Source organism: Tauraco erythrolophus, chromosome 2, assembly GCF_009769465.1.
Source record: "Tauraco erythrolophus isolate bTauEry1 chromosome 2, bTauEry1.pri, whole genome shotgun sequence".
NCBI lineage: Eukaryota > Metazoa > Chordata > Aves > Musophagiformes > Musophagidae > Tauraco > Tauraco erythrolophus.
This window is the reverse complement of record NC_141466.1, coordinates 2,237,928-2,251,477: the sequence shown is the minus strand read 5'-3', so window position 1 is coordinate 2,251,477 and position 13,550 is coordinate 2,237,928. Positions and strand designations below refer to the sequence as shown.

At 42.6% G+C, this 13,550-nt stretch overlaps 1 protein-coding gene across 2 annotated transcripts in view; it reads right to left on the bottom strand.

The window, feature by feature from the left end:
* Nucleotides 1-13,550, bottom strand: part of SYTL3 (synaptotagmin like 3) — a 40,472-nt gene that overhangs the window by 22,138 nt on the left and 4,784 nt on the right. Inside the window, exons 3-6 of one of the 2 annotated variants that reach the window (XM_086631195.1) lie at nucleotides 10,873-11,088; nucleotides 6,521-6,585; nucleotides 2,794-2,845; nucleotides 812-884 (exon numbers count right to left, since the gene is read on the bottom strand). In XM_086631195.1, coding sequence (XP_086487321.1) covers nucleotides 812-884; nucleotides 2,794-2,845; nucleotides 6,521-6,585; nucleotides 10,873-11,088 — 406 coding nt within the window. The remainder of the gene's footprint in view (nucleotides 1-811; nucleotides 885-2,793; nucleotides 2,846-6,520; nucleotides 6,586-10,872; nucleotides 11,089-13,550) is intronic. The other variant, XM_086631196.1, reaches the window with a different exon arrangement.

Sequence of the window (13,550 nt, the reverse complement as noted above, 5' to 3'; positions counted from 1 at the left end):
ACGTTGACATGGTTGAAAACTGTCATATTAATGTATGAGGATGGAAAACAATCTTTTTGGTTCCATACTTTTTGATATATAAGTGGAACTCCTTGTAGGAAGATCACATAGCAATTTCATAAATACAACTAATTACATCACTGATTAGTTGTAACGTATTTAATACTTCAAGTAGGAAAGTCCTGTCTATTACAGATGCTCCCGTGCCTCTGAACCAAACAGTTTTCATCAAACTCCAGGTAAGCACATATTAGAATGTTTACACAACTGCAATGGACTTCAAAACCAGGGCCTCAGCACTCTGTTCAAAATTAACTGAAACAGTAGTTTAGAGAGAACTCAACAAGTTCTGAGCCATGACCTACTATACTGTCCACTAGAAACTAATGCAAAGGCAACTGGTTTCCACTCAGTGATGAAAGTAACACAAGGAATGATCGCCTTATGCATGAGTATTGAAAGTCAAAGGCTCATGAGATCCTTCAGACTGGAGGGGAGGTCAGGAGATCTCAGTCCAGCTTTCCTATAGCGAGGCACCAAAAACCAGCTGCAGCATTTCAGTGCCAAGTAGAGGGAGTTAATCACTTCCCTCGAAAACTGAAAACTAATTGAAAACATCCCTCACGATAGACTCCGACCTTTCTCTCCTACTCCAATGCAGCACTAAAAAAAAGGCAAAGGAACACAAGGTACCACTTATAGTGTGACACGGTGCTACAGCAGTTGCTATTCACTGCATTTCTGTGGCTGGCTTTTCATGTGAATGACACCCTAAGAGAATTGTGTACACCTCTGTTTTGCAGATACGTACATTTACCGTGACGTTGCTTCCTGCTGTTGATTCTGTGAAAGGAGGCGGAGTTGGAGGTACGACAGAAATTTTACTAGAAATTTAAGAGACAAGAAACAGTGCAGCAATTAATATATTATGCTAATAGATGGATAAATAAATCACATTCATGCACAGTATCTTTATTACCTATCTTTCCTGCAATCTGAAGATCTGAGTTGACATTGCTCTGGTGAGACCCCACCTGGAATACTGTGTTCAGCTCTGGAGTCCCCAGCACAAGAAGGACATGGAGCTACTGGAACGAGTCCAGAGGAGGCCACGAAGATGATCCGAGGGCTGGAGCACCTCTGCTATGGAGACAGGCTGAGAGAGTTGGGGCTGCTCAGCCTGGAGAAGAGAAGGCTCCGGGGGGATCTTATTGCAGCCTTCCAGTACCTAAAGGGGCTACAGGAAAGCTGGAGAGGGGCTTTTTACAAGGGTGTGTAGTGACAGGACAAGGGGCAATGGATTCAAACTGAAAGAGGGGAGATTTAGATTGGATATAAGGAAGAATTCTTCCCTCTGAGGGTGGTGAGGCACTGGAACAGGTTGCCCAGAGAAGTTGTGGATGCCCCATCCCTGGAAGTGTTGAAGGCCAGGTCGGATGAGGCTTTGGGCAACCTGGTGTAGTGGAGGGTGTCCCTGCCCATGGCAGGGGGGTTGGAACTAGATGATCTTTGAGGTCCCTTCCAACCCCAACCATTCTGTGATTCTATGACATCCTGTGTCTTTAAGAGTCACAGCACAGGCTCATGGCCTGTTTGTAAGAATTAGGATTACCTTTCTATCGACTCAATCTTGGGCTGCTCTAGGAAGAATTATTAATTTAAAACAGTCAGGAAGACCTAATTTAGGACAAGCTTCCTAGACTTCTATATGGTTGGCAGTATTACAACCTGTGTTCTGAATGCCAAAACACAATTCCTGTGTAACGCACCCCGTCTCCGTTTCAGAGATGTCTTCAGGAAGCAGTCCTCTTTATTTCCAACCCTGAAAGGACCCTCCCTTGCCTGGGCTCAGAGCTGTTAGAGCCCCTTTACAGCATTCCAGCTGTTCGATCTGCTGCTGTACATAGCCCAGGTCTGCAAAATAACTCTGACTTGAGGCTGTTATCACCGTACAATCACAGACACTAAAGGTAGCTGGTGAACTTCCTTTTTGATTCTTTTTTTACTTTTACCACATCTAGGTAAAAGCAAGTCCTTACGCAGCCGTGGTTAGGATCATCTCTAGCTGACTGTAAGTTTCTATCTTATGCAGCTATGCCTCACCAGATAATTATCATAAAATCGAGGCCATATCTTTGTATCTTATTTCACTTTTTTTTTTTTTAAAAAGGAAGAGAGTTTCTTTGATACAATATAGTTTTAGTAGACTGATTTCATTCTATATCACTGGTAATAACTTCACTATGGTCATGCGTAGGTCTCAGGTCAAAGTATTTATTTAGTGAAAACTGCATTTTTTAGTTGTTTTAAGCTGCACTAAGCAAATGCATCTTACTGAATACAGAGCTTCTTGTCTCCTGTTTATTCTAAAGCTATCAAATCAGTAATATCTCCCATCGAGTAAATAATGATACTATCGCTATTATACCTAGCAAATAACTTTAATCTCTGATCATTTAAAAGTAGTGGGTAAATTTGAAAGATAAAGGTGTAAACCAGTATGCAAAAAATCCAAGCAGATATAACAAAAATAATGCACATCCCTTCATTTCAAGTAAACAAGAAACTACTACTCTAAACATAGTACTCGCTTTTGTACTTGAGACCCTTTCTATGAATTGCTGAGAGAGAAATTGCCAATTTTTCTATGCTTTTACCATTGTACTCCAAAAGTACTGAAATTTGATTTTCATAACAAAAAAATACAAACTGCTGGCTGGTTTACAGCATACAATATATCACCTAGACAAATTCTCGGTGTCCCAGGACCATTTGCCCTTTTACAAGTCTTACCTCAGTTTCTGATAAGATTTCAAGAGCTTTGCACCAACTGTTTCATGTCTGCCTGTGCAGGAGAAAAAAAAAACACACCCAAAGGTCATTTAGGAACAACAGCAGCTACTTACGCCTGTATAACACTTTCCAAAATCAGGGCATTTTCAGGAACTGCCTGTATTACAAAAGCTTAGGAACATGCAAGCCCCACCAGACACACCAGTACACACGTGAAGCAACACGCAAGTCTCTCCTGTATCACAAACTCTATCATGGTTCCCCTCTTGCAGGCGAGGTGTTCAGACCAGCTCTTCACAAATGCTGAGGACAATCACGTACAGATGCTAACAGGCCCATTCTTCCAGGTTGCTAAGTGCCCTCAGCCTCCTGAGGTTCCAGGAGGCACGTAGTGCACGGGCCCACTGCGCTGAAGCACACTTCAGCCATAAAACTCAAACACTACGGAAAGCTTGAAAAGGTGTACAAGAGTAGGCACATGGTCATCTCTTGTATCTGATGAAAAATTCTTTTCGCTTTTCCTACTAGAATCATAGAACGGTCAGGGCTGGAAGGGACCCTAGAGACCTGAACCATCATGAAAACACACGACGAGCTCAAAAACATGAGCAAAACTCTTTGCTGAGGGCAGCCCTGTGGGGAAATAGCAACCGTGTCACATTCCTCAGGTGAGCAGCCACATGATGTAAAGAACGCCGAGGAGCAAGCGCTCCATCAGGCACGAACAATGGAGACTCATAAAAACGCAGTTTGCAAACAGAAAGAAGGGCTAAATGCATGTAAAAAGTGGCCAACTGAAAATATCTGGAGTGGCTTTAATCACTAATCATTCCTCATAGAGAAAGCAGCATGTGATCCATGCTTTTCTGAAGATGTCAGTGATAGGACAAGGGGCAATGGCTTTAAACTGAAACAGGGGAGATTTAGATTGGGTATAAGGAAGAAATTTTTCACTCAGAGGGTGGTGAGGCACTGGCACAGGTTGTCCAGTGAACTTGTAGATGCCCCATCCCTGGCAGTGTTCAAGGCCAGGTTGGATGAGGCTTTGGGCAACCTGGTGTAGTGGAGGGTGTCCCTGCCCATGGCAGGGGGGTTGGAACTGGATGATCTTTGAGGTCCCTTCCAACCCAACCATTCTGTGATTCTATGATTACTTACGTATAAGCAGCAGACCTTAGTGGTAGTAGAAACAGTAATCAACTTATCGATGTTACAAAGTTCAATCATAACTCCAGATTTAATGCTCTGTTATTAAGTAGTAATATTTGGTATCTTGATTTATTGCAGCATTACATGTTTCCTTAGATTTTTAAATTTTTTAGTCAGTGAAGGCAATCTACCACTCTTATGAAAATATGACTTTTATTCTTTAGGTACGAGCTACACAAAATTAAAAAAAAAAGTTACATCAGTATGCTTTTTTATTAACTCTGCAACATGAGAAAACTTCACTGTAACATGTATTTTTTCAGTTAAACTTCTTTTACAGTGAATACTTCACTCGGTGTTATATTTTCAAACCCAAAGAGGGCACTGTCTCTCCAGGCTTGAAGGATACACAACTACAACGGCTGCTGTGTTTCAAAGTCTGCCATTTTTTAACCCCTTTAATTACATTAGTGGGTCTAATTTTTCACTCTGAAGGTGGTGAGGCACTGGCACAGGTTGCCCAGAGAAGTTGTGGCTGCCCCATACCTGGAAGTGTTCAAGGCCAGGTTGGATGAGGCTTTGGGCAACCTGGTGTAGTGGAGGGTGTCCCTGCCCATGGCAGGGGGGTTGGAACTGGATGATCTTTGAGGTCCCTTCCAACCCGAACCATTCTATGGTTCTATGATTCCTATCAAAAGGAACTATACAAAACATATTTCTCCCTGCAGGCTTATTTTCTGTATATTTTTAGATCTTTGTGACTTGAACAACATTACTAACAGACTAACTAAGAAAAAATGCTTCCAGCACCCCCAAAGCTTTGCTAATGCAAGGTTACAACTCATCTGTTTTACTGGAAAGAGGGACAGTCAGTACCTTGCAATATCAGATTCGATGTGTGAGAACAACATAGCATTTTCCAGTAACTATGAGAGACTGTTAAAAATACCAGCTTTAGACCCACCGAAAAGAATATGAGGGAAAATTATTAACAGTGGTTACGGAATACAACTGTGCTTTAAAAGATCAGACAACTAATACTTTAAAATCGGAACCTGTGTTAGCTAGAATGGAATAAAGGGAAATCTTTCAAATTCTAAATGATTTTTTTTCGCAGGAACTCTAGCTCAGTTTCTTAATACACTACCTGCTGTCCTTCTTGAATACCTACTACCCAAAGTTTGCCTGATTATGTTCTTCCATTTATAAACTTTTTTCTATTCAAGTTTTCCAAAATGTATGTAAGGTCCAGTGCTTTCCTTTTTCCCAGCTAGTTTTAAATCTAGATAGGATGCAGGCACGGGAAGTGAAACTCTAACATTTAGCTACAGGCAGGCACAAAGTGAAATAGTTGCCTATCTGAAGTGGTTCTTCAAGGGAAAGAGGAAGGAAATCCTCTCCACCTCATTAGTCATTGTAGGTGGAAATGAAGCCTCACAGCCCCTTGGGCTGGTGAAACACATTCCCCAAAGGCAGTCCATCCACATCATCCCCCATTTCTTTTAGGGCTTTGTATTTTCAGTTGCACTGAAAAGACTGAACACAAGAATCCCAGAATCCCAGAATGTCAGGGATTGGGAGGGACCCCAAAGGATCATCTAGTCCAATCCCCCTGTCAGAGCAGGACCACCTACATCAGATCACGCAAGAATGCGTCCAGGCGGGTTTGGAACATCTCCAGAGAAGGAGACTCCACAACCTCTCTGGGCAGCCTGTTCCAGTGCTCTGTTCCCCTTACTGGGAAGAAGTTCTTCCTCTTGTTTAAGCGGAACCCCCTGTGTTCCAGCTTATATCCATTTCCCCTTGTCCTATCATTGGATGCCACTGAGCAGAGCCTGGCTCCATTCTCCTGACAGTCACTCTTTCCATATTTATAAACATGAATGAGGTCCCCCCTCAGTCTCCTCTTCTCCAAGCTAAAGAGACCCAGCTCCCTCAGCCTTTCCTCAGAAGGGAGACGCTCCACTCCATCATCTTTGTGGCCCTGCGCTGGACTCTCTCCAGCAGTTCTTTGTCCTTCTTGAACTGAGGGGCCCAGAACGGGACACAAAAGGCAACACAACTGGACACACAAGGCAACAGTGCAGCTGGCTGAAAGCAAAGAAGCAGGAAGCATCTCGTTCTCTGGTGATTTAGAGCTATACAGGGTTTTTTTTATTCCATTCTGTCATATCTTTAAGCTTTAGAACTTTCTCAGTGAAAACAATTGAAATTTTAACGTTGGCAAACAGTGGATGCAAGATCACTTCCTTCCTGCACATATATTTTAACATTTCCAGATTTATTTCATGTCATTGTATTTCTTCGAAGCCTTACACCCTCATTAATTTGAATTGATACGGCCAGCAAGTTTCTTATCCTTATTACTCCTACAAAATAAATTAGACTTTGAAACACATTCTGCTAGTTTATGTTCATGTTTTATTTAGTGCGTAGACAGATGCACTGCATGATAATTTCTAACAAACCTCTCTCCAAGTGGAAGGAACATGAAATACAGTGGCAGACTACATTCTGTGTTTCACTTAGATGAGGACAACACATTACACAGCAGTTTATGCTCTGTTCCAGTGATTACCTTCACCTGGATATTTCTTTGCTCGTTCCTCAAAGAACCATTCACCAGCCTTGACTTTCACATCTCTGAAAAACAAGCAAAACACATTTGAATCAACATTTTCCAAAGTTTATTTCTTCAAATGTTTGATAACCATTTAACAGTCCAACAATTCTTCTTCATCCCGACATAAAACTAGGATTTCATGACTGCTCATTCCATTGACTGATTTTGCTGTGGGTCTCCAAACAAAGGATTCCTCCCCTCTGTTACTTTTTTCTCCTTTTGCCACGTAGGACTGCCCACGGAAAGCAATACATATGGTTCTAGGCAGTGCTCTGCAGCCAGGAGTCCTGGGTCCACCCCAGTCTACCCAATCAACTTGCTTAACAGCTCCAGGCACTTGTGGTGTCACCACTGCCTACAGCTGCAGCCTGGTCTGAGGAGCAGGGAAAGGCAATGACAGTGGACGAGCTCCCAAGCAGAACTTGGGATGGCTACAAGAGAGTGCTGAGCTCCACAACCCTGATGGCGTGACGGCTTCATGACGCACCTCTCTCCATTTTATGGAGACTAACATCAATGATGTCAATGTCATACACAGGCACTAGGATCACAGGATGAGAATAGTAATGGTTAAGGATAAAAAAAAGATAAAAAAAACAATAACAAAATGATATCAGACAAAATAGCTCTGCCATGAGCAGATTTTCAGCAGATTTGATTCTTGTGTTTTATTGTCTCCGACTGAATCAGACGAACTCTGCAATCTGAACTCATTCATTACTAAAGAGGCTAAAAATTCTTTAACCAAGGAGAAGATTCTCTAGAGTCTTCAGGTTTCAAATTCTCATCTAAATGTCTTACTAATTTTTAGGGCATACATAACATCTCTTTCCTTGAGGATTTTCTGGTGCTTATTATAGGACGAAGTCCCACTGCAAAAACGTCCTCAGTGCAGGCACTGCTAAACTTTCCTTCTATGAAATCAATCTTCATTATCATTCCCTCTGCCAAACTTGCTTGAAATTGGCAACAATACACAGACAGTAAACTCATGAAGGGCTTGTCTCCTTAAGAAAGCAAAACCTCTAAACACGAGACCTATACTGATATCCACCAAAGGCCAGGCAACAAAATCCCTGGTAGCGCCTCGATTCTCATCTCCAGCCTTCCCTTTACATTCTTCCCACTACCCATGGTTATCTTCCAAGTTTAATCTCCAGTTCTGCACAGGTCCATGCGATGATTAGACTGCTCACAGGATGAAAACTGATCTGAAAACACCTTCTTTTTTTTTTTTTTTCTGGCTAAAGAATGTATTAAGCTAAGCTATGACCAAAGTCTATGATAAAGAACTATCCTTGTTGGGTAAAATAGACTAACCTCCTTCAAAGTAATGTCTTTCTAGACTCCTAGAAGACCAGATTCCCTTAAAACACATACTTTACCAACTCTATTCACCTAAGAGATTCCTCTTCCAGCTGAAAGATACAAATTTTGTCAGTTGGAATCACAGAACAGTTTGGGTTGGAAGGGACCTCAAAGATCATCCAGTTCCAACCCCCCTGCCATGGGCAGGGACACCCTCCACTACACCAGGTTGCCCAAAGCCTCATCCAGCCTGGCCTTGAACACTTCCAGGGCCTGATCACATCTGATCCCATTTCTGAAACTCTCTTCCCGATCAGGAGTATCGCTGAAATAAATGCCTTAAAAATGTTGTGGCCTCTCTCTTTGAGGGGTTAAACACAATTTCCCATCATTGAGTTTTGCAGTTGGCTCAGGTATTGTTGTCAGGGTCTTGGATCCTTTTTTTTATTATTAATAAAAAAGAAACTTTGAAATATATTTTTTTAAAAGTGCTTATCAGATAATGAAATTCTAGCTGTGGTCAAGTCTTTCAAACAACCAGGGCCATGATTTAACTGGAAGTAATTATAGTCTTTTTAAATTTTTTTATTTTGTAAACAATGAACATTCACCTATTTCTGCTCTTCCACTGAGACCTTTAAGCATTTTCATTACCAACATGACCCTAGTGTCTAGGAGAAAATCTCAGCAGTACTGCTGCTGATAATGTTTTTTTCAGGCAAAAATACTCTAATGGTAACCAGGACTCAAAACAATGATTGCTCAGGACTTGAAAATCAGCTCTTGCATTCTTTAGTCATCCTGTTTTTCCCTCACTGGGGTAGACAAAAGGTGTCAAGTAGCATTTCCTACACTGCTGCACTCTCTACCCTTCAGATTTGCAGCCTTGATGTAAAGTGCACTGAAGGCAATGGAAGAAGTCTGACCAATTTCAATGGAAATTGAAATTTATTAGGAAATTATAAATTATAATAGGAAAAAAATTATATTAGGAAAAAATTTTTTACTATGAGAGTGGTAGAACACTGGAACAGGTTGCCCAGAGAGGTGGTGGATGCTCCATCCCTGGAGACGTTCAAGGCCAGGTTGGACAAGGCCCTGAGCAACCTGATCTAGTTGGAGATATCCCTGTTCCTTGCAGGGGGGTTGGACTAGATGACCTTTGAAGGTCCCTTCCAGCCCTAACCATTCTATGATTCTATGATTCTATGGACTTTACACTGCAACTGAACAAGATCAAACGTGCTGTCTTTTTGCTATAAAGAAAATGTCAACAACAGATGAAGAATTCCTCTATATTAGCAAGACAAAAAATGTAATTTCCTCAAGGAAAAGTAAAAATGTCTTTCAATTAATTTAAATATTGCTTTCCTGGTTTTACCATGAAGTATCTGAACAAGCTTATGAAATAATTAAGGGTGCGTGGCACTATACAAGGCAACCCAACAACTAGCTACTCTCTACAGGGGATTTCCACTGTGGCCACCAAATAACTGGAAACCAGTTTAAAAGAAGAGGAAGTGGAAGGAGGTATCTAGAGGAGGATATGGAAAGTTAACTTTTTAACCTTTCCTTTTATTGCATGTAGCATGAAGTGCGGAGTGAAATATATGCATCAAAATCTATTAACTGCCTTGTATCAAATATGGACGGAGCCAATCTGCCTATTTTATGTATAAATTGCAAAATAAACGGAGGATTCAGAGAACATCTTTCTAGTGATAGTTTACAGTCTCTTCCAAACTACAGAAAATTACTTCAAACTAGTAGTGGAAATTCATTTGGCTTAAGACCAATACCTTGCCTTACATTTCCCAGGCGTTATTTAAATCTCATTTTGGCATCTTAAGAGACAGCAAAGTAGTGCATTAATCTTGTGCTGGCATAAAGTAAAATCTCATTGAAATCCTCACCCTCTGTACAGAGATATATATCACACAGTACAGCTGTTGATTCATTTCCAAAACTATCTTTCTTATCCTACATTATATTTTTTTCATCGAACATGGAAATAGAACTAAATCTCCCCTCTTTTATAGAATCATAGGATCATAGAACAGATTGGGTTGGAAGGGACCTCAAAGATCATCTAGTTCCAACCTCCTTTCCATGGGCAGGGACACCCTCCACTACACCAGGTTGCTCAAAGCCTCATCCAACCTGGCCTTGAACACCTCCAGGGATGGGGCAGCCACAACTTCTCTGGGCAACCTGTTCTAGTGCCTCACCACCCTCGGAGGGAAGAATTTCTTCCTTAGATCTAATCTAAATCTCCCCTCTTTTATAGAATCATAGGAAACCATTTAGAATCATCCTAAACCATTTGGTTTAGAAAGACTCCGCTGAATAGAACGGACTATGATAAGAGTATTTTGATATAAAAATTGTACCAATACAGTAAAAGAAAGATTGTTTCTCATTTAGTGGAAAACAAAACCAAGGTGACATAGTAAAAGAAAAAACAAAAGTAAACAAGTTTGCATTTCTGACCAGATTTAAACAATTCCTGGTAATGTTATTAATGCTTTTTGCTTTTTAAATTTATATAAATTTAAAATAAATAAATTTATATAAATTTAAATTTATATAAAACATGACCTCGAATTATTCATCAATTCAGGTTCCTCACTCCTGTAGTGTGAGGCAAAAAAATCACGTTAGGAAATTGTCAAGTTCAGTATTGAGTCAGCAGAAGGACCTCTATCTACAGTTCAGAAACTAACGACTACCTACGCTTTGCCGTTGTCATCTTTGTCACACCACCTCTGGGCCACCTCGAGGATCCATTTTGCTGAACACAGGACAGGAAATCCTGACTACATGAAGTATAACACAAAGTTCCCATCAATTCCATTGCTACCACGACTTCACCCAACACCCACGTTCCACCAGACGCTTCATTTCATTAGTTTAAAGCAACGGAGACACGCAAAACCAGTGTGCATCTACCAGATAACCAGTGTAAACCGGCACTTACCCAAACCAGTAAAACTTCTTACCCATGAGCATAACAAACGGTGCATTTCCAAAGGCAGGGGTTCAGGCAGACGCGGCAGTCGGAGCACACTCGATGACTGCACCCGTTGCACACCGCACCTCTGTTCAGCAATAACCCAAGCGACTTCTGGCAGCGAGCACAAGATCTCTCCTGGTATTCATGGCTTGCGTTTCTTGCCCCTTTCCACCGAAGCTGCTGCAGCTGCAGTTTCAGTTTCCTAATCCCCCGGGGAAAAAAAAAAGAAAAAAAAAATTAAATAGACCAAAACTCCCACGTAAATCACAGAATCACAGAATGTCAGGGATTGGGAGGGACCTCAAAGGAGCATCTAGTCCAATCCCCCTGCTGGAGCAGGACCACCTAGATCAGATCACACAAGAATGCGTCCAGGCGGGTTTGGAACATCTCCAGAGAAGGAGACTCCACAACCTCTCTGGGCAGCCTGTTCCAGTGTTCTGTTCCCCTTACTGGGAAGAAGTTCTTCCTCATGTTTAAGAGGAACCTCCTGTGTTCCAGCTTATATCCATTTCCCCTTGTCCTGTCATTGGATGCCACTGAGAAGAGCCTGGCTCCATCCTCATGGCAGTCACCCTTTCCATATTTATAAACATGAATGAGGTCCCCCCTCAGTTTCCTCCAAGCTAAAGAGACCCAGCTCCCTCAGCCTTTCCTCACAAGGGAGATGCTCCACTCCCTTCATCATCTTTGTGGCCCTGCGCTGGACTCTCTCCAGCAGTTCCTTGTCCTTCTTGAACTGCGGGGCCCAGAACTGGACACAATATTCCAGATATGGCCTCACCAGGGCAGAGTAGAGGGGGAGGAGAACCTCTCTCGACCTACTCACCACACCCCTTCTCATACACCCCAGGATGCCATTGGCCTTCTTGGCCGCAAGGGCACGTTGCTGGCTCATGGTCATCCTGCTGTCCACCAGCACCCCCAGGTCCCTTTCCCCTGTGCTGTTCCCCAGCAGTTCAGTCCCCAACTTGTACTGGTACATGGGGTTGTTCTTACCCAGATGCAAGACTCTACGCTTGCCCTTGTTGTATTTCAGTAAATTTCTCCCTGCCCAACTCTCCAGCATGCCCAGGTCTCTCTGAATTGCAGCACAGCCTTCAGGTGTGCCAGCCACTAATCCCAGTTTAGTGTCATCAGCAAACTTGCTGACCATGCACTTTATTCCCTCATCCAAGTCATTGATGAATATGTTGGACAACACTGGTCCCAGTACCGACCCTTGAGGGACTCCACTGGATACAGGTCTCCAACTGGACTCTGTCAAATCACAAGCTACTATGCTGCTTGTGCAATATCCTTACTAGAGGGGGACATGCCCTCAAGTTTGCCCACAGTTGCACTGTGTGAAGGTGTCTACACACAGCATTTTTGTGCTATGACTTCATGTGCAACAACAACTCAAAGGGGGCCTACAGGAAAGCTGGAGAGGGACTTTTTGCAAGGGCGTGTAGTGACAGGACAAGGGGCAATGGATTTAAACTGGAAAAGGGGAGATTTAGGTTGGATATAAGGAAGAAATTCTTCACTCTGAGGGTGGTGAGGCACTGGAACAGGTTGCCCAGAGAAGCTGTGGCTGCCCCATCCCTGGAAGTGTTCAAGGCCAGGCTGGATGAGGCTTTGGGCAACCTGGTGTAGTGGAGGGTGTCCCTGCCCATGGCAGGGGGGTTGGAACTGGATGATCTTTGAGGTCCCTTCCAACCCAAACCATTCTATGATTCTATGATAACAACTGTGCTACCAACAGAGTAACAGTCTGGTATAAATGGGTGCTGCTCATGCCAGCTATGCACACTCTGGGCAGGGCGCCTGTATGCAAGCGATTACGTATTGACACACAAAAACAGACTAAACGGGGCTCCCTTTCATTCCATGGTGGTTTTTATCATATTTATCCAAGAATCAAATCTTCTATCAAGTAAAAATAATAATAACAAACGCATCATCTGAAAGTTAAATAAAAACCACGTCAGACCAAAATATGGAAACCTCTCCTTTTCCTTAACTTTGCTTCCATTACATGTACCAATAATCAAGATCTCCGTTTTTAATTGTTAGCTGCACCAACAGTGGAAAGGGATTTTCTAACAAATTCAGACTTTCTTTATAACCTTTTACTTACTTTTCACAATCATAGAATGGTTAGGGCTGGAAGGGACCTTCAAAGGTCATCTAGTCCAACCCCCCTGCAAGGAACAGGGATATCTCCAACTAGATCAGGTTGCTCAGGGCCTCGTCCAACCTGGCCTTGAACGTCTCCAGGGATGGAGCATCCACCACCTCTCTGGGCAACCTGTTCCAGCGTTCTACAACTCTCATGGTAAAAAATTTTTTCCTAATATCCAACCTGAATCTACCTCCCTCTATTTTAAAACCATTACCCCTTGTCCTATCACAACAGGCCCTCCTGAACAGCCTCTCCCCATCTTTCTTGTAGGCCCCTTTGAGGTACTGGAAGATAAGGTCACCCCGGAGCCTCCTCTTCTCCAGGCTGAACAGCCCCAACTCTTTCAGCCTGTCCTCATAGGAAAGGTGCTCCAGCCCTCTTATCATCTTCGTGGCCCTCCTCTGGACCCTCTCCAACTGGTCCATGTCCTTCTTATTTTGGGGGCATATAATCATTTAATATGTCCAGTAACACACAAATGTTTGCTGCAAACAAAG